General features: G+C 37.4%; 1 protein-coding gene across 1 annotated transcript; it reads right to left on the reverse strand.

The window, feature by feature from the left end:
• Window positions 1-13,820: 13,820 nt before the first annotated feature.
• Window positions 13,821-18,633, reverse strand: LOC306867033 (von Willebrand factor A domain-containing protein 5A-like; the record flags this gene model as incomplete). The annotated part of the gene is made up of 6 exons (XM_079412497.1): window positions 13,821-13,909; window positions 15,748-15,923; window positions 15,997-16,347; window positions 16,422-16,644; window positions 16,727-16,938; window positions 18,594-18,633. The coding sequence occupies 4 exons, from the start codon at window positions 18,631-18,633 to the stop codon at window positions 16,112-16,114; spliced, it is 711 nt and encodes a 236-aa protein (XP_079268623.1). The 3' UTR covers window positions 13,821-13,909; window positions 15,748-15,923; window positions 15,997-16,111.
• Between the last annotated feature and the right edge of the window lie 2,462 nt (window positions 18,634-21,095).

Genomic DNA, 21,095 nt, shown 5'->3' on the forward strand with positions numbered 1-21,095 from the left:
AAAAGCTCTGAAAGCTGAATGTTTTTTTCCTTTGAGAAACCACATAAGACATCCGCCAACATGCACAAACACCCATTTGTGTAGATACATAATTAAAATTACTTGGTCTCACAAAGACACACACACACAAAACAACTAAAGTATATTTTTCAAAACGCATCAGCAAACACAAACTTTCCTCACACAGTCCTATATGTGTCAAGATGAAGGCCTCTGCGTGTGCATTAACAAAGGCTACGTTCACACTGTCAGTTTTTGGGATTGACAAACGCATTTTCTTTACAGGTGTGAGTCTCGAAATGTCCCGTTCACACAGAAGCTTACAGTTGTGTTTAGAATACTGTCTGTATGAACGTGCAACGGGAGTCAAGCCCGTATTCCACACCAGTAACCGTAGCGACAGTGACCAAAGTAAAATCAAAGATGATGCGTCCATAAAACTGAGGCTAGCTGTGTCGCATTTAGAAGGCTGCGTCCTCCGGAGGTCGAATCTTCTGGAGGTTGCATCCTCTGTAGGATGCGTAATGTGTACAAAGTGTCCTCAACCTAGAATTAAACGAGATGACCTTCATAGGACAGGAAGAAAAGGAAACGGGTAGTATCACGTTGATTTGCCAACACATTTAGAGCATCGTTGCGCTCTCACACTACTTAAATGAAGGAAAACTATTTCTACGTTTGGAAAGTAATTTGAGAAAAAAAAAAAAATTTTGGTAACACTTTAGAATACTGTTTCTTACTTACTGCATAACTAATAAGGAATTACTGAAGAACTAACAGGTAATGATTCATTAACACTTAGCGCACTACTGTTAATTACTAAGGAAGATGTGTTAACTAATCAGTATGTAATACAATTTTATGATTGTGTTAAGTAACAGTTAGCTAAACAATAACTAATGTATTCTGTCACACCTCCTGAAGAACTACTATTAATTATCTACTAGTTAAGGTTCAATAAAAATAATTATGAAGTAACTACTAATGAACAGTCATACACAATTACATTGAGTTGTGACCCTTTCATATAAATGTTATTAGCAGTAGTAGCAGTATGAAAATGCAATATTAATAAATGCAATAAATTTTGGTTTTGGCTATATAGTGAATTGTTTTGAGTTTGTTTTGTAAGAAATCAGCTTCCGATAGGAACCCCACCACCTCTCCAGTGCCATGCGATAACTTACCTTAGTTTTTATATTTTATATACAGTACTGTATGTGTGCCTCCTCAGCATATACCATATTACTATTAATTTAATTTCTGTATGTAAGGCAAGGACTGAGGGAGAGTGAAAATACAGGTAACCCATTAGTAATTAATAAAGGATTATTAGATAATTCCGCAAGAATTACTTAGAACCTGAAACAGTATTCTAAAGTGAACACATAGGGAGCCCATTAGTAATTAATAAATAATTATCAAATAATTATGCAGGACTTATTTTGAACCTGCAAGAGTAGGCCTATTCTAAAGTGAAAATATAATGAAACCTTTAGTAATTAATAAAGGAATTAATTACTTATACGGGAGCTGGGCTCAGGGAAACTGCCGTTAACTAGGCATTAACACAACACAAAAACTACCTAAGACTAAAAAACAAATATGACCCAACAGCTTCATCCCAGTGTTTCAGAAAATAAATAAATTGATTAATTAACAAACTACCATTTTACAGAGTGTACTGTATCTGTAGTAAGTTGGATAGTTATGGCAAGACGGTTGAGTTGCGGTTCTTTTCCGAAGCAGATTTCCTACAGAACAAGGAAATTATTTACCATACAGGCAAAAACATAAGGGGTGAGAACCAGAAAGGCTTAAGTGACATTTCACTAACTTTACAGGAGGGCCAAAACAAAAACTTACCATAGGTTGATCTGACTTTGTGCACTTACGCCCTTCTGGTTCTCACCCCTCGTTATGTACAATTATAGTAATGAGTCCTTTTGGGTGTGCAGCAAACAAAATGCATATTTCATTTCCATTATAGGCTAATAATAGTAGTAGTGGACTGTAAAAAAGTTGGTACTATAGTGTCCTTTTACTCAAGTAATTTTAAAAATTAATAGGCCTACTTATAATTTTACTGGAGTAATATTTTATTGAGTATCTGTACTTTTGCTCAAGTACTTGATTTGTGGGCCACAACCTGATTATTATAGTGACTATTTGCGTATAATTGTTCATTAGTAGTTATTTCATAGTTATTTTTATTGAACCTTAACTAGTAGATAATTAATTAGTAGTTCTTCAGGAGGTGTGACAGAATACATTAGTTATTGTTTAGCTAACTGTTACTTAACACAATCATAAAATTGTATTACATACTGATTAGTTAACACATCTTCCTTAGTAGTTAACAGTAGTGCGCTAAGTGTTAATGAATCATTACCTGTTAGTTCTTCAGTAATTCCTTATTAGTTATGCAGTAAGTAAGAAACAGTATTCTAAAGTGTTACCAAATTTTTTACTAAATACCAAAATTGGGTTAAAACAACTCTAGTCTTTATCCAGCGGTCTCAACCCAGCATTTGGGTTGAAAAAATAACCCAGCGTAACCTGGACCACACACTCACACAGAGACACAGTAACTGCCAAACATGACATGAGGTTGACAGACACTAAATTTATGTTTGGAATGGAATTCTAGTTGACTTGCTCACTACAGACTACAGTGTTATACACCATATACTACCTGTTCTATAAATGTAGGATGTTAAAGGCATTTTCTATGCTAAATGATTCAAAGTAGTATGCTACCTTGTCATCGTACAACCTCATCATATTGCATGTGAATGGTGTCTAGACACTATCTTGGAAATAAAAACATAATTTTTTTTATTTTGTTTTTAAATTCAAAATTGTGTAAAAATGTATTTTGGCAGTACAAATAAATGGAAACTTTTTTAATGACATTTTCCTCTCATATTAGGACTTTTCACATGGCATGTAATTCCAGATTATTGATGTTTTAAACAGCACTGCTTTTACCAGGGTTATGAAACCCTGTTCCAGAACAGAGTTAACAGTGTTTTACCCTGCATTGCGATGTCAATTTTGTATAGTATGAAACAATGCGTGTTACATTATTTCGACTAGATGCTTAACAACCAACAGGCTGTCGCATGCATCATATTCACAGTCATGGAAACACTGTGCATTGGATACACTCTTATCTCAGCGAAGGGACAAATGTCAAATGGTGACAGATATCTTGTCAATTGGGGAGAAGAACAGACTGCTTTATTCTTACCTTTTATAGTCATTTAGCTTTAGTTATTTATAGTTTTATAGTTTTATAGCTTTTATAGTTATTTAGCTTTGTAATTATATTGTATATTTGTTTTATGGTAAGGATGGTGTTCAAATTGCACTTAATTGTGAGGGGATCTGAGAATTGTTAGTCTTATTATACTTTTTTGTATAGTGTAAATGTAATTTATTTTGAAGCAATATTCTAACCAGTGTTCTATCAGCTATTAGGTGTTTAAATCAGCATATTTATGATATTTGCCCCATTAAATTAATTTCCTGGGCAATTTAAAATGTAAAACCTTATTAAATGTATGTGGTATTTTTCATGTCAAATTCTTAAATGTCATCAATAAATTAAATTCCAATAAGACACTATATGACTGTTACCAATCAAATTAATCAGTATCAACTTTATCAAATGAAATGAGTGAATCAACAGTGATTTCAGACAGTTTGTCACTTTCTGCTACCTAATGGTGTAACAATGTAACCTGCAAAAAGAGTCACTGAAAAATCCCTCTCTGAAGTCTGTCTGAAGCTAGCTCAGACACATTATTTTGCATGTGCTGGAGTGAAGAGTGAGCATGTGAGCTCTTTCAAACATCATCCCAGTATGCATGAATTTGGTCTGAGCCATGCACCAGGATTTAATTATTTAGAATTATCTTATTTCGTTGACTAAAGAATTCTCATACTTCCATTAGTGTTGTTTCATAGTTTTATTCTCAGATGTGTACAATAGTCATAATAAAGAATGATTAGATTTGTTGAAACTTTTGAATAGTATTGTATGAATAATTGGGCTATCAAATTAAATACATTAATGCATGTCATTACCTTGATAGCACACGTACATCTCGGAGATGTCTATTTGATGTCTGCATTTACATCTGCAAGACGTATTTTTTAGGCTGTTTGCTCATCTGCAATATGTCTATAGGACGTTACAGTCAAAACATGCTTTCTTAAGTAGTGGGTTTACATGTTATGTAAATCTATAGTCAAAATTGGTTTAAGTAACTGTTTAACCATGTTTTTACATCTACAGTTAAAACATGTTTCATTAAATAAGGGTTCGAACGTGTAATTTAAATTTTCAGTCAAAGAATGGTATTTAATTTAATGGTATCTGCATGTTTCTTAATTACACAGACAAAACATGTCATTTCAGATTACACTTTAAACATTTAATTTTATTGTATGGTCAATGTACCATTTATCATGTTGCTGCGTAAACATGTTACTTCAGTTCATGGTGTATCGCTGTTATTCCCATTAATGGCAAACGTTTGGCACCCTGTGCTGCCATGCATTGCACCTTCTTTTTTTTTATTAGAGTGCAGACCAGCGATGAGCATGGCCAAAATAGCCTTAAAATTGTTTACATGTAATTTTCGCCCAAGCAGCTTCTTATCAAATGCAAGTAAACTTTTGAAACATTTAAATGAGCATTTTATGGTGTTTTTGGCCTTAGATTCTTCTTTTTTACTTTAATAACAACCTCAGCATTGTGTTGCTGTTCTAATTTACATAAAGTTCAACTTTAACAAGTTTGTGTTTGAACGTAACCATTTTTAACACCCAAACAGGATTCTGTTGCTGTGTGAAAATATCCTCATCGATTGAAGACTGGTCCAACAGCTTCAGATAAACACTGATACACACACAACAACAACAATCTATAAGAAACCAGAAAAGGTTTTGTTTAATCTGATTCAAATTCTTTTCCATTTCAAAACATTACCATGGGAGTTTTAAAGATTCTGTATGATAATATGGTGTTGATTTAAGCTAATAAAGAACACAATTTTAATGAAACCCTAACAGAAATGGTTAACGAAACAGTTCTTTGGTCTTCTGACGGATCAGGATGTAGAAACACTGACGTCTTCAGATTCCCAGAGTCTCTTTTGTCACCTGACATCCGAGCAGGACATTCCCCACACACACACACTGAGACAGATCTCCCACTGAAACACACACACACACATACACAAATCATCAGTGTGAGTCAAAGAACTGAAGAGATTTGCTCAAACGTCTCTTGATGAACACTGACTGAATGAATGTGGTCTGGAATGGAGATCTCACCTTTCTGAGAGCCGATCCATGACGCTGCCTTCATGGCCACAAACTGCCACTCCATCTGCTGCTCTATTTTACAGCCGTATAACCAGATCAGAGCCAGGAGAGTGGCCCATATTGACCCATCCACCTGTGTACAAACCATCATCCACTGCATTTGTTACTGGACACCGCACACAATCATCACTATCTTATTATTTCATCACATCTCTCACCTGTGCTGGTTTCTGTTTGGTCAGCTCATCCTCCGTCTCCCCAAACACATCAGCCAGTGTGGCGTCCAGATCCCACCAGCCAGACGCCTTTTGGAGGGAAACCAGCTGCAGTAAAGGGTCCTTCTGGAGCTCAGGAGCAGCTGATCATGCATACATAATAATAAAGTATTATATGTTTAGTATAGAAAAAGGATAGAAAAATATTTTATATATAAACTGAAGAGCCAAAACATTATAACCAGTCACAGGTGAAGCGAACATCATTGATCATCTTCCAGCAAGACCACATGTTATGGTCTTGAGAGGCACAAAATCAGTTCTTGCATTCAATGTGTTGGATGCAGGAGAAATGCACAAGAATTGATTGAGCAACTCTGACAAAGGGCAAATTGTTAAGGCAAAGAGACTAGTTCAGAGCATCTCTGAAATCACAAGGTTTGTGGTTTGCTCCCAGTCAGCAGGGGTGTTGGGCACAAAGGCTGTCCCATCTTTTCTGAGCAAACAGAAGGTCTACTATAGCACACTAAAAGTCACACTAAATTTGAATGATGTTTATGTACCATGTATGGGCATATGAGGCTGTGTAACCTTCAGGACAAGGGTGTTCCCTGTTGGAAGGCCTCTTCCAGCAGGATAACGCAACCCGCCACACTGAAAACACTGTTCAGCCCTGGCACCAAATTCCCCAGATCTCAATCCAATTGAGGATGTTTGGGATGTGCTAGACTAACAAGTTCGATCCATAGCCTCTCCACCTCACAACCTAAAGAACCTGAAGTATCTGCTGATGACAGTATGTGGAAGGGACTTTGGTGTCTGTGTGTCTTGTTGCATTATTTACCCTCAGCCAGTGAATCGACATCATCATAAAGGTCACCATAAACATCATCATCAGATTTTGCTACAAAACAAACAAAAATAAATCAGATTTTAAAAAATATCATAAGTAATCAATTGCAAATAAAAAATAAGCCAACAAGAAAATCTCTGAAATATGACTGTTTTTCTTACTTGTAGAACAAAAAGAGGGTTTGCTTTGAAACAAACTGTATTTTATAAAGCGCTATATAAACGTGACTTGACATGCACACAATGTTTGATTATGAAACATTTGTGCAATGATCAGATCTCACGTGAATCCAGATAAATGAAGTTGTATATCACAATGTCAATGCCCTGACGCAAGCATGTGAAAGGGCCTTTGGTGTGTTTCATTGTGTAGTCTCATTTACCCATCCATGAGGAACCATAATAAATGCCATCAAAATCACTGAAATCTGCAAAACATTAAGAATATTCAGATTTTAAGTAATAACAAAAGTGAACAAATGCAAATAATAAATAAGTTAACAAATATGCTTTGAAATGTGACTGTTTTTCTTACTTGCAGAAACTCAAAAGCATTGTATACACACAGACAATATGGCTGTCAATTATTCTCATCATTTTTAACACAATAACGCAGAGGTCCCCCACCACCAGGTCACAACCCATTACGGGGCGCTGGAAGAGTTGCAACAGGGACACAAGAACGTTCTGGGAAAAATGTGTATAGGATATATATGTTCATACCAACCCTCCTTGAGTTTGGACACAACAAGAACAGACACGTCCGAAAGAACTAACAAACAAGAAAAGATTTGGAATAAGGATGTACTGATATAGACATTTTCAGCCGAAACTGATTTTATTACAAAACTAAAGCCCAAGACCAGATGGATGCACTTTATTTGGACTTTTTTTTTGATAATTGAATCTCAACAGCCATTGACTGCCATTATAAAGCTTGGGAGAACCAGGACATTTTTAAATATAACTCCGATTGCATTTGTCTGAAAGAAGAAATTCATATAAACCTAGGATGGCATGAGGGTGAGTAAACCATGGGGTAAATTTCATTTTTGGGTGAACTATCCTTTTAAGCGCAGTTCTGCTTTGTTTACAGCAGTAACCAGGAAAATGCTGTATTAATGCTGTTCCATAAGCGCCACCTGCTGACAGAGAGTGAATTTGTGTTCCCATTCAGCCCATCTGCTGTTTCTGTTTGTGCAGACACTGAACAAAATTATAAACGCAACACTTTTGTTTTTGCCCCCATTTTCCATTAGCTGAACTCAAAGATCTGAGACTTTTTCTATGTACACAAAAGGCCTATTTCTCTCAAATATTGTTCACAAATCTGTCTAAATCTGTGTTAGTGAGCACTTCTCCTTTGCCGAGATAATCCATCCACCTCACAGGTGTGGCATATCAAGATGCTGATTAGACAGCATGATTATTGCACAGGTGTGCCTTCGGCTGGCCACAATAAAAGGCCACTCTAAAATATGCAGTTTTTCAGTATTGGGGTGGTCCGGGGGGGTCCGAAAACCAGTCAGTATCTGGTGTGACCACCATTTTCCTCACGCAGTGCAACACATCTCCTTCGCATAGCGCTGATCAGGTTGTCCACTCCTCTTCAATGGCTGTGCGAAGTTGCTGAATATTGGCAGGAACTGGAACACGCTGTCGTATACGCCAATCCAGACCATCCCAAACATGCTCAATGGGTGACATGTCCGGTGAGTATGCTGGTCATGCAAGAACTGGGATGTTTTCAGCTTCCAGGAATTGTGTACAGATCCTTGCAACATGGGGCCGTGCATTATCATGCTGCAACATGAGGTGATGGTCGTGGATGAATGGCACAACAATGGGCCTCAGGATCTCGTCACGGTATCCCTGTGCATTCAAAATGCCATCAATAAAATGCACCTATGTCTGTTGTGCATAACATTCGCCTGCCCATACAATAACCCCACCACCATCATGGGCCACTCGATCCACAACGTTGACATCAGCAAACCGCTCACCCACACAACGTCATACACGCTGTCTGCCATCTGCCATGTACAGTGAATATCGGGATTCATCCGTGAAGAGAACACCTCTCCAAAGTACCAGTCAGGTCGAGACCCCGATGAGGACAACGAGCATGCAGATGAGCTTCCCTGAGACGGTTTCTGACAGTTTGTGCAGAAATTCTTTGGTTATGCAAACCGATTGTTGCAGCAGCTATCCGGGTGGCTGGTCTCAGACGATCTTGGAGGTAAAGATGCTGGATGTGGAGGTCCTTGTTTTGTGGTCTGCGGTTGTGAGGCCGGTTGGATGTACTGCCAAATTCTCTGAAACGCCTTTGGAGACGGCTTATGGTAGACAAATGAACATTCAATTCACGGGCAACAGCTCTGGTGGACATTCCTGCAGTCAGCATGCCAATTGCACGCTCCCTCAAAACTTGCGACATCTGTGGAATTGTGCTGTGTGATAAAACTGCATATTTTAGAGTGGCCTTTTATTGTAGCCAGCCTAAGGCACACCTGTGCAATAATCATGCTGTCTAATCAGCATCTTGATATGCCACACCTGTGAGGTGGATGGATTATCTCTGCAAAGGAGAAGTGCTCACTATCACAGATTTAGACATATTTGTGAACAATATTAGAGAGAAATAGGCCTTTTGTGTACATAGAAAAAGTCTTAGATCTTTGAGTTCAGCTCATGAAAAATGGGGCAAAAACAAAAGTGGTGAAAAAAAATACTACTGTTCCAAATATTCTGTATGTTTCTTACAAATAAAGTGAAAAAAGTGGAAGAAAAGTGTTTTACCCTGACATTTAAAAATACAATTTTAGTTGAAGTTATTATACGGTCATAATCGTGAAGTCGTGGCCTAATGGTTAGAGATTCGGACTCTAATCCAAAGGTCGCGGGTTCAAGTCTCGGTCTGGCAGGGATTGTAGGTGTGGCGAGTGAAGGTCCAGCACTCTTTCCACCCTCAATACCATGATTGAGGTAACCTTGAGCAAGGCACCGAACCCCCAACTGCTCCCCGGGCGCCGCAGCATAAATGGCTGCCCACTGCTCCGGGTGTGTATTCACTGCTGTGTGTGTGTTCACTGCTGTGTGTGTGAACTTTGGAGGGGTTAAATGCAGAGCACGAATTCGGAGTATGGGTCACCATACTTGGCCGTATGTCACATCACTTTCACTTTCTTTCACTTTCATAATCTCATAATGGCCCATGCCTAGTAGCAAAACGTCAAAGGGCCTTTGCTGCGTGTCTTATTGTGCAGAATTACTTACCCGCTGCACCAGCATCATCATAAACGTCATCAAAAGGGTCTGCTTAAAACAAAAAAACAATTGCAAATAAGTAATAAGCAAACATAAAAAGCTCTAAAATGTGACTAGAGACAAGAAAAGAATCTTTGAATCTTTGAATTCCTAAAGAAAACAGCAAGCACACACGATTCATAAACACACATATACAATGTCGACTGCAATTTATCTAATATTTTTTCAAGATTTAACTAATTAATGCAGTCAGATCACTTTTAAGGACAGAAAACTAAACAAGTCAATGTGCATATACAGCAATGTGCATTTAAACCTCAATATTGTATCAGCACAGTTTTAAATAATTAACTGATTGATTAAAATAATTAATTGTACACATTTAAGTAGCATATTTTTTTACAGTTAATAATTATTTGTTAATAAGTTCAGATTTACAAATATCAGTCTATTAGGTCAGTGGTTGCCAACCCATCGATCGTGATCGACTGGTAAATCTTTATCACTGCCCCAGTAATCCCCCCCAAAAAAACAGAAAAGTGCAAAAAATACATTTCTCCAGTTTTTGTTTTGTATTTTTGTACTTATTCTTCTGTTATTTTTGAGAGGTACTGGGACAGTGATAACAGGACTTTAACAGAGGCCAGAGACACAAAAAGGAGAAAATACTATAGCAGGCAGAGCTGTTTGCGCGGCTCGAAATACAGGAAGAAAATATAAATTGGGGGTGAGGGATTATATGAATGTATCATTGAAGGAAACTGACTGTCTTCAGAAAGGTTTTGATGGCAATGGCATTTTCTTTTCCTCTTACCTCCATATAAAGTATCACTGTTACCAAGGAAACAGTGTATCGCTGCTGTTCCATAAGCGCCACCTGCGGTCAGACAGTGAAATTGCATCTCATTTAGCTCGTCTGCTGTTTTTGTTTCATGCAGATATGTTTTATGTAGCATAATTTCACAAAGATGAAGTCAGACCTTTCTGTTTTGCTTTAAATCCTGTGTATCTTTGTTTGGATCGTGATTAAAATGCAGTGGTTGCCTCTAATTTCAAATGGCTATTTTTAAAGCCAGTTTGCTTGTCATAGAGCAAATAAACAATAAATAAATTCACTTAAAATAATACTAATAATTGCAACCAGTATTGGAATGAAATAAATAAATAATAAGAATCTGAATTGGGCATGAAAACTCATGAACGGTGCATTGGAAGTACAATCTGGGCTGTCTTTTTCTATCAATTCTTCACATCTTGTCCTTCATAAGAGGTCAGGTCAGGGATTGGGCTTAAAAAGGTTAGTGATCACTGTATTAGGTAATGCATATTATGTGCTTTCTCACATTCTTGAAAAACTTGTTTAACAAAAATCCAATCTGAAATGCATAAAATAATAATAAATATTAATAGAAATTAATAGAATTGGACAAAATACTAATCTGTCAAAGCAACATGTCAGTACATTCAAGACCAGTGTAACTGAATTATATGTTTTAGCTGAAAGCAGGTGCTTGATTTACTAAAAAGTGTTTGATTCACTAAAAAGAACCAGTTCAAAAGAGTCACTCATTCTGGAATTGGACTACATTGGTCAGTTGTTTCATGCAGTAGATTCAGACATGCAGACTTACATCTTTGGCTATTGAGTGGGGTCTCACTGATTTTCAGTGTCTTACACCATGAGTGCTGTGGTTTTAAGATGTTGTGCCAAGTTAAATGTAGTTCAACTTTAAAAAATGCATCTCAAGACCTCTAGTTTGTTCCATTCTGTAGCGGTCTCAAGCTGTCTTTGAACAAAAGAGCCTTTCCTGTGTGAATGAGCCCTTACTCATTCTGTGTCCTCAGAAAGTGTGGCTTGGTAAGAATTGATTGCTTGTTTGTTTATTTTTAGCGTCATGCCGACTTTTATTATTATTATTATTATTATTATTATTATTAATAATAATAATAATTATTATTATGATTACTACTACTGTTGTCATTGTTATTATTTAAATATTTGTATTTTATTAAATTATAAAAATTAAATAACTCTTAGAAATGTTACTATAGTAAAAAATATACTCATTGGATCTACACAAATCACACAAAGGACCTATTGTGGATTCAAAACGGCAATTTTCGTGACAAGTCTGCACCCCTGGTCACTGAACTGGATATTAGTAACCTGTTGTGCTTCTTGTCTTGGCAAACACCAAAACACATTCTTGCAGGTACTAGAAACCCACACAGAATAAAAAGGACCACTTACTACATCCTCCCTAAATTAGAAAAATGTGCACTTCTCAATGAGGTCAAAACCTACTAAACTGTGAAGTGATGAGAAAGGTATTTGAAATCCTTGCGGTCAGGCACACAAACAACATACAACCATTAACACACAATGAGAGCACTAACCGTATGTCGGCACTCTTCTCTGCAGCAGGGGTCCTTTCACAGTCTGTCTGCTGTCTTTATTAACAGCAATGAAGGCTGTATGAACACTGCTCACTCCTGCCTGAACACTGAGCTCCACCATCCTGCTCCTGATGCCCTCAACATCTGCAGGACCTGACCTCTCCTCCTGCTCCAGAGAACGGATCAGGGTCCGAGCCGCCAGCCGGTGAATGGACAACCTGCAGAAACAAGGAGGAAATGTGTTGGATTAGAAAAACTAACAGCTGCACAGCGTGTTGATCCTAGACAATTACCAAAAAATTGCTGGTGTGCCTTCTGTGTGAACTCAATTTGTGACCTAGTTACATTCTCGGAATCAGTCCCGGAATGTGATCTGTGTAAACAAAAGACAGGACCCATGTCGTAGTGATGTCATCGGAATGACGTAGTTATCAAGCAAGTCTTTGACCAGGGGTCTTTAAATGCAGATCAACATTCACAACAAAAAATGTCTGCAAACTGGAATGAAGCAGAAATCAGGGAGCTCCTCTCTATCTGTGCTGAAGCAAATCGTCACATCCTGATGTCACGTCTTTACGGGATTTTTATGGGACATGAACGCACGCAGAAATTACAGAAAATTACTGGCAGTATGAATGAACCGAAATCAAATAATCCCAGGACACATTTGTACTGTATTTTCCAAAATCTCTGTGTGAAAGGGGATTATGTCTTTTTGCGTGTGTTACCCCGTTTCCTCAGTTGGTTTGAGGCAGAAGTGGAGCTGGTTTGTTACTGGTTGATCTTTAAGACTGTATTTAACTGTCACTGATGCCTCAGAGCCTCCTGAACTCTATGAGAGAGAAAAGGCAAATTTTCACAAGATAAATAAATGAAACACTGATCTAATTGTCATTAAAGAATCACATGCTACATCATCTCACCTCTCCTTTAAGTTGGGCATACATGAGTGCCCTTTGACCCTGGAAGAGCACACTGATGGGTGGAGACAGTGTGTCGACAGTAACACCGTCTGGAAGGGTCCAATCCACAGAGATATTAAGCACAGCGGGCTGCAGCGCAAACCTGAGCGACTGCATCACCTGATATAGTTTGAAGAGAAAGAGAAACCATTGAGACATTTGACTAGGAAACATTTGTGTCTGTGAAATCCAGTGGAGAGCTTTACTTTGGGCTGCATGCGGTCGGTGTCAGTGATGAACTGAGCGTGACCAGATCCCTCCCTGGCCATTCCTGTGATGAGGGCGGCACTCGCACCCTCACCGATCCCGAATGAGAAACACCTGAAGACACAATAAACTCTGTTACTGTTAGTGATGAAGATATGAATGATGGACAGATCAAACCCAGCAGACCTTTACCTGTGAGAGTGAGCGTGACTTTTCACCAGATCCAGCACCTCTTTAGTGTTTCCCACCTCTCCATCAGTGAAGATGAACAGCTGAAGACAGAAAAAAAATCTGATAAGCCTTGTTATACTTTCATATGAATGCGTTGTTCAGGTGCACAGTGAGGTGTTGAACCTGTCTGGGGTGATCGGGGTAACAGCGCTGACTGTAGATGTGTTTTAGAGGCTGTAAAATCTCTGTGCCGCCCATGTCTGCTCGCATTTCCTTCACTCTCTTCAGAGCCTTATCCATTGTTTTCTGCTTGTACACAACACTCTGACTGCAAAGACAAACAGAAGCACATCTCATCTCCTCTGACACATTTAAATACTGAATATCTATGAATGAAGATCTAGACACTAACGGGAAGAAGGACTCAAAATGAGAGCCAAATCCATAGATATTGAAGTAGCATCCCATGGGCAGACTCTTCAACAGTAACAGCAGAGTGTCCTACAGAGAGACATGGACAGATAGTTAAACTCTAAACAAAACCATCAACACTTATGAAGTGGAGAAATCTATTCAGAGAAGGGAATTTATTTTGCCAGCGTGTTTTTGCACACAGGATTTTCTTTAGAACTTAAAGATCCCAAATACAGTCAAAAGAAACTCATTTAAAAATAAAAGGCAAAATTCAAACTTGCACTTAACCAATATGAAAGTCATGGCCACCATCCGACTAACGGCCCATGTTCTTGTGTTAAACTTCCATTCACCATAAGATTCAAGTCATAATTCTCTTTCATTTTTATTTAATTGACAAAAGTACAAAGAAAAGATTTCCAGTGTTTTCACCAACCAACATAAACTTATATTGAACATATAAACAAATTTAAATCCTGATGGCTGCAACACACTGCAAAAAATTTGGGACAGAGGCAAAATTAAAGTCAGAAGCTTGTAGAATATCCAAATTAAACTGATTAAACAAATTAACAGATTTTTCATTTTATTGCATTTTACAAAATGTCCCAACTTTTTTTGCTTTGGGTAGGTGCTTGCAGTGTAATTTCACTAGAGTGTGTGGGTGCTTGTGAGATTTCATTCACCGAGGGCTGGTTCATTGGGGGCATGTTGTGATGCCCAGTGCTTAGCCTGCCCACTCTCTGGGATACCCCAGCTCAGTTAATAGACTTTTGATTTAATTTAACTCATTGATTGTGATTGTCTTTCTTTATTGTTGTGGCTTTGGGTCACTTGTCGTCATTTTACTGTTTCCTTCGCCATGGTTTCTGTTTTATAATTTGATTTAATAAAATGTTCATTGGTCTGTATCCACGCCTCTTTGTTGGGTGATTTGTGGGAGTGAAAAAGCTTGCGTTCCTTTTCTTTGATTAGTATTTCCCCAGGTGTTTAACCAGGGGTGGTGTAGTCGCTACTAGTGATAATTCAGTAATCTGAGCTCATACACCTTTATGCCACACTACCTTGGAATGCGTCCTCCGATGATAGCATTTTTCTGTTTTCGGATGCAGTCCGTGTTTGAGAGTCCGCAAACGTTGGTCCTGGATAGCCACAGGCCTGCAGAGTTTTGCTTCAACCCTAATCCAACACACGTTCAAACTAATCTAGGTCTGAAGGGTTACTAGGAAGCTACAGGCAGGGTTGAAGCTGAACTCTGCAGTTCGCTGTCCCTGGCATATACATTATCGTTTGGGTCTTTACTACAAAGCTGTGGGTCTGGTTTGCTAACATACGTGGAAAACAACGTTTTCCCCTTTGAGTCTTTATTTTTAGAACAGAGTGGAGCAATATCATTATTATAATAAGGTGTATTATTGATAAGTTGTCCTCCAGTACTGGTGATGGGCATTCCATTTCCGACATGCGCTGTAAGCAGTAGACCAATCACAACACACTGGGTCATCGGACCAATTAGAGCAGAGTAGCCTCATGCAAAGGAGGGGTTTGAAAGATGAAACTTTGAATGAATCGCTTGAGAGTCAATGAGAAATAACATAAAATTAAATGCATATAAGAAAATTTTAATGTTTTTTGACCTTTCACGCATGTAAACCTGTTGTTGGAGATTCCCAAAACCAAATTATGAACCTTTCAAATAGCATAATAGGGGCACTTTAAACTCAACATGATTTCTATGAACTTCATAATGCACATTGTTGGTCTGTACACAAGTCATTGCTCTACGTTTCACAATCCAATTGATTCATAAATTGGAAACATAAATATATTTACATAAATTAAATATATACATAATACATAAATTCACCCATAATAACGTTATAGTTCTGGCATAAAAACAACCTGCATTGAATCTTAAATCTTACCTTTGCACTTTCAATGCGCATCTGTGCTCCTTTCCCATGATGCATCATGCAGTCCATACTGCCTGATCTGTCAATCACAAAAACAAACTCGCCTCGAGTTGCCAGTGATTTCATCACTTCCTCTGGGAACTCTGGGTACAAACTTATCATGACCACTGGGTCCCTCATCAGAGAGCCTGAAATAAAGAGAAAGAGTCAGTGACACCTTCATCACTCAATCCCATGATCCCAGTGATCTGCAGGTCCTACCTGGTGGAGCAGTGGTCACTCCTGCCTCCACTATAGCAGAGGGCTGATGGGTATCCTGATAGTACACAAACAGCTCAACGTCCTTATCAAACATGTGACCAGGACTCAGATTCACCTACACACACAAACAACACATGCATAAACCTGCTCTGCTCACACATCCAGATAAACAGATGAAGACACACAGTACCGTAGCCTGAGTGTGATCAGAGAGGAGGAACACTAGAGGATCCAGAGTGCAGTTGGACTCTAGTTTGGAGATGGGCTTTGGAGAGCTCACATGAACACTGAGAGTCAGCGTGTAGGGAACAGCTCCTGATGAAATCTCTGAGACTATACCAGCAGCTGAACCTGACACAGACACAGAGTGTGTTAGAATCAGCTTCTCTGCTCTAATAAAGTGTGTGTCAGAGCTGCTGTAGTACCTGCTGGTGTGTATCGGGGGTTGAGTACAGCCGGCAGACAGAAGCGCAGCGAGTGGTCGGCCTGCACAGCGAGCTCGGTGACGTAGATGATGGTGACGGCAGCGTTCTGACCCGCCGACAGACACCCGACACTCAGTCTGAATACATCAGGACTCTCTGCACTCTCTTCCAGCAGAAACGCCTGCTGACCCGAACTCACAGCATCATCATACTGATCCCTCGCCTGCAGGATACAGTTTTGGTAAATGGTGATATGTAGTATAAATATGGAAATAAATGTTCTGTGGGTTTGTATCTGGACTCACACTCTGTCTTTCCAGCACCTCTGCCACAATCTCCTGCTCTCCGATCTTGGCACTGAAGTGGCAGACAGCAGCATCAGCAGGCAGAGGGAAGACGAACAAGGCCTCCAGGGGGCGCTCTTCCTCATTCACATACTGCAGAGTGGAGGAGACTGTGGCTACATGATCCTGAACCAGAACCTCCACTGAGATGCTCTTCAGAGGCACTGAGTCACACAAACCAACACATCAACAACATCACAAACACTGCAGAGCAACTAACAAATAAACCTTAAATGATAAAAAAATTTGTCCATTAAACTCTCTACATTTTCATAAAAACACGTGTATATATATATATAAGTTTATGATAAACAAAGGAGAACGAGGTGTGTAACAACCTGTCCCATGTGGTATTTATGAAAAATACTCTTTGTTTGGAAGAACATACTTCCGGTTAAAATCTACATTCGTTATATGGTAAGACTGAGATAAAGCCCTCGCCACAAACTTCCCTTCTTGAAAAATACCACAGCTCTCCCACATATTAAAAAAGGTTTTAATTTAGGAAGCAAGTAACAGTAACAGTAAAGAGGTGAATTCTCCTGGCTCATATTTCTCATACTTTATGATACTCTCATGGTTCTCAATTCTCATGCACCAACTAGATTAACTACTTCAAAGGTGATTGAAAGTTAAATCAAACAAATCAAAGCAAATCAATGTTTCTAATACGATCAAATGTTTGGAGAAGAGAAGAGATGAGTTGAAGTCGTTGAAACAATGCTGCATTATTGCTGGTTTGGCTCATAAATAAGTTAAATGCAGAAGCGAGTAGCACTCAGATTTTTGAGCCAAACTAATTTTCTATGCAGCTTCCAAATTATGCCAATATTTTTAACAATTAGTTTGATGCTGCTGAGTGATATTGCGCAACACCAAGACAACCGACCTAACACTGTGCACATCAATGTCAAAATGACTGAGATGGCCAATCAGATCAAAGAAGGCAAGCATCTCAATTATGGCAAACCATTTCATCTTAAAATATTTACTCTGAGGTAAAACAGTTTGCCATGACTCTTCATTTTTAAAGTTCAAATAAGATGTAAGTAGCAAAACTTTTAACATTTGACAACTGTGTTACGATAAATGTTAAGCCAACTAATTAATATCCAGAGATGCAAATATATATTTTTCAGCATAGGCCTATTAGAAATAAGATGAATTTGTGCATATTGTAAATTCATTTTTTAGCATTGTCACACTTTCCTGAAGGCCCTTCAGTAAATTCTAGCACATGATAAAATGTGTGGCTTTGACGAGTGTCTTTATAGATTATGGTTAAAACAATAATTTCAGCATATTAAAATAAAAAAATATAATTTTACAAAAATTTTAACTTTTTTTTTTTTACAACAAACCAAGTATCTGCAACCTGGATAGTTTTACTGCATCTGTAAAAGATGAATGGACAATTCACCTAAAAATGAAAATGTTATCATTTACCAATTCAAATTTTGTCATTCCAAACCAAAATGCTATTTGTCTTGAAATGTTGTGTGCATACATGTTTCCTTTTTTTCACTGACAAAAATTAAAAAATATATATATATATTAGTTAAACTGATTAGTTTTCAGACCTTGATATTTCTAAAACACGTGTATGGCTGCTTTACAGGTGAAGTTCATGCACTTAAATGTAACGCTCTACAAGTTCACCCCTATGACATTTGTGAAAAATAGGCCTACTCTTTTCAGTTAAAATTGACCTTCATTATCTTTTATTAAGCCCATGCAACAAAATTTCCTGTGTGAAAAACACAGGGAACTCTATTAAAAAGTTTTCATTTAGGGAACAGTTAGCCTAACAATAAAAGTGAATTCATACCTGGCTCATTTTTCTTAGACACAAGACCGCAGTGCTCCATTTTTAGGCTCCGTTAAACGAAATGACTATTTGATCTAATTCAAAAGTGACTTAGAGCTTTTAAATCTGCCTCAGATCTTCACAGACTGACTCATTTAATGAGCAAATGAATGTTTCTACCATGAGTATGGAGAAGTGGGTGATCAATTTAGGAAGCCGTTGAAAGACCGTTATAGTATCAGTTGGAGATCATTAACTTATTGTGTGCTGACGTGTCACTCTATTTAAAATGAGGCGCAGGATAAGCTAATGAATGTTAATAAGGTTTTTGAGCAAAATGAAATTTCTAAGCAGCTTCCAAATATATGGCTGATTCTTCCATTAGATATAATCAGAGTTATTTTAGAAACTTTTCATTTTATCTCAACCTTTTCCTAATTTAACATATTACTATCTTTCACACAATAAATGTCTAAACATACTACAAATGATCTGAACATATATCTGAACTTTTTCTACAAAACAAAAGAGAAATATACAAAAATATAACATTGTGACTAATCAAAATTTAGTCTTTTTATTCAAAACATTACTCAAGAGTCTTCAATTAAAGTGTCGCTGAAAGTAGACAGTATAACATAATGAATTATGTCTTAGGAAGTGGAATGAAGGCTCAAATGTCTTAGGCAACATTGTTTCCCTCCTTCACATCTACGGTAGATAAAAGCTCATTCACTCCAGCAGTTCTGGGTCAGTCTGACCTGCCTTTATTAAAGGCCCTTCAGAGAATGAATGACAGTGGATTTGGAACCAAGACAAAGTTCAATAAACCCCTGAAAAATAACAAGCGGGGGATAAAATGTGTTTCGCATTAAAGAGCTAACAGCATCCCACACTGACCATTTGATGTGTTTTTTTTCTGGGAAGTTTGAAAGCCTGCTCTACTTTGGTCCATCATTGTTTCATTGTACAGGGCTGTTCTGCTTTGGGATTTCAATGACACTTTACAAGGAAAATGGGCGTATCATGGCAACAGGATTTTAAAGCACTTAAAAAAAAGGGGGAAAGACTATATATTGGGCTAAAACGCCAGCTTTATTGAACTTCTGCATTTTCAGCTTTAATGAACTTCAGGATGATGGGAGCATGTTAACGGCAAATCTGAGCTGCTGAACAGATCTAAAGAGGTGAGTGTGTTTGTTATATTACTCCAGTGGACGTCAATTCATTCAGTCGATGCTCATTCACCAGGCTGAGCTGTAATTTATCAGCTGGACTGATAGTTTCTCTGAAATCAAATCAAAATAATGTTTACATAGGGTTCATATAAGTACAGGACACATCATAATGACTTTTTGAAACTCATAAAAGGACATGACGGTTTACTTCGTTGTTCCACAACTGTATGACTTTCTTCTTTGTAGATATTTAGCAGAATGTGAAAGCATGTAACATGTCAAGTTTTAAAAAAGCATCACAAAATTATCAAAAACATAGTCCATACAAGCCACAAGACGAGAATGTCTTTCAGTATCATTGATGTCAAAAAAGGAGCAATATGTCTTTACCACTGTTATGGTATGACTGATAAACTATATTGTTTTTGTATTTGAATTACATTTTATTTTTATACTTTAACTTAAATTTATTTAAAGTTTCGATATTTTAATGTCATTAATGTTAAATATGTCTATATAGGTTTTTATTTATTAGTTTTAGTTCATTCCATTTCAGTCATTTTAATACTTAATGTTAAGTTAAATGAACATGAGTAATTTTTTCCTTGGCAACTATCTTAAAATAAACTTAAGGTTTCTTTAATATTTTATTTAATTTCAGTTAACTATGGAAGGCCATTTCTGCCACTGAATAAAAAAATAATAAAAAAATGTCATTGTGACTTTTTCTCACAATTCTGACTTTTTCCCTGCAAGTGCTTGTTTACATCTTGTAGTTAAGAGTTATAAAGTCAGAATTGTGAGATATAAACTTGCAATTATAAGAAAATGTCAGAATTGTGAGAGAAAAAGTCGCAATGAGCTTTTTTATTTTTATTCAGTGGCAGAAATGGCCTTCCATAGTTAACTGAAATGAAATAAAATATTAAAAGAAACCTTAAGTTTATTTTTAAGTTTTTTATCTCACAATTTTATTTTCTGAAGTTATAGCTCGCAACTGTGAGTTTATATCTCGCAATTCTGAGAGAAAAAAAAAATCTGAATTATGAGTAATTTTAATGAGCAATAATTTTTTTTTATTTAATTCAGTGGCAGAAACAAGCTTCCATAGTTAATTTTCCCTGTTTCAATTAACTTTTTTATGGTTTTAGTTTTAGTTAGTGATAATGACCTGCTAAGTCTGGGTATGTTCACGTGCAAATTAGATATTTCAAGTGATTAAAATTAAAATACCCAACATACCATGCTTTGGCCAAATTCTTTATTGAGAGAATATCCCCAGACGGCACCATGACAAGCTCTGTGGAAAAATAAATACAAGATGGCGGATAGAGCAAGAGAAATT

The sequence above is a fragment of the Barbus barbus genome, assembly GCF_936440315.1.
Source record: "Barbus barbus genome assembly, chromosome: 48".
In the NCBI taxonomy this organism is placed as follows: domain Eukaryota; kingdom Metazoa; phylum Chordata; class Actinopteri; order Cypriniformes; family Cyprinidae; genus Barbus; species Barbus barbus.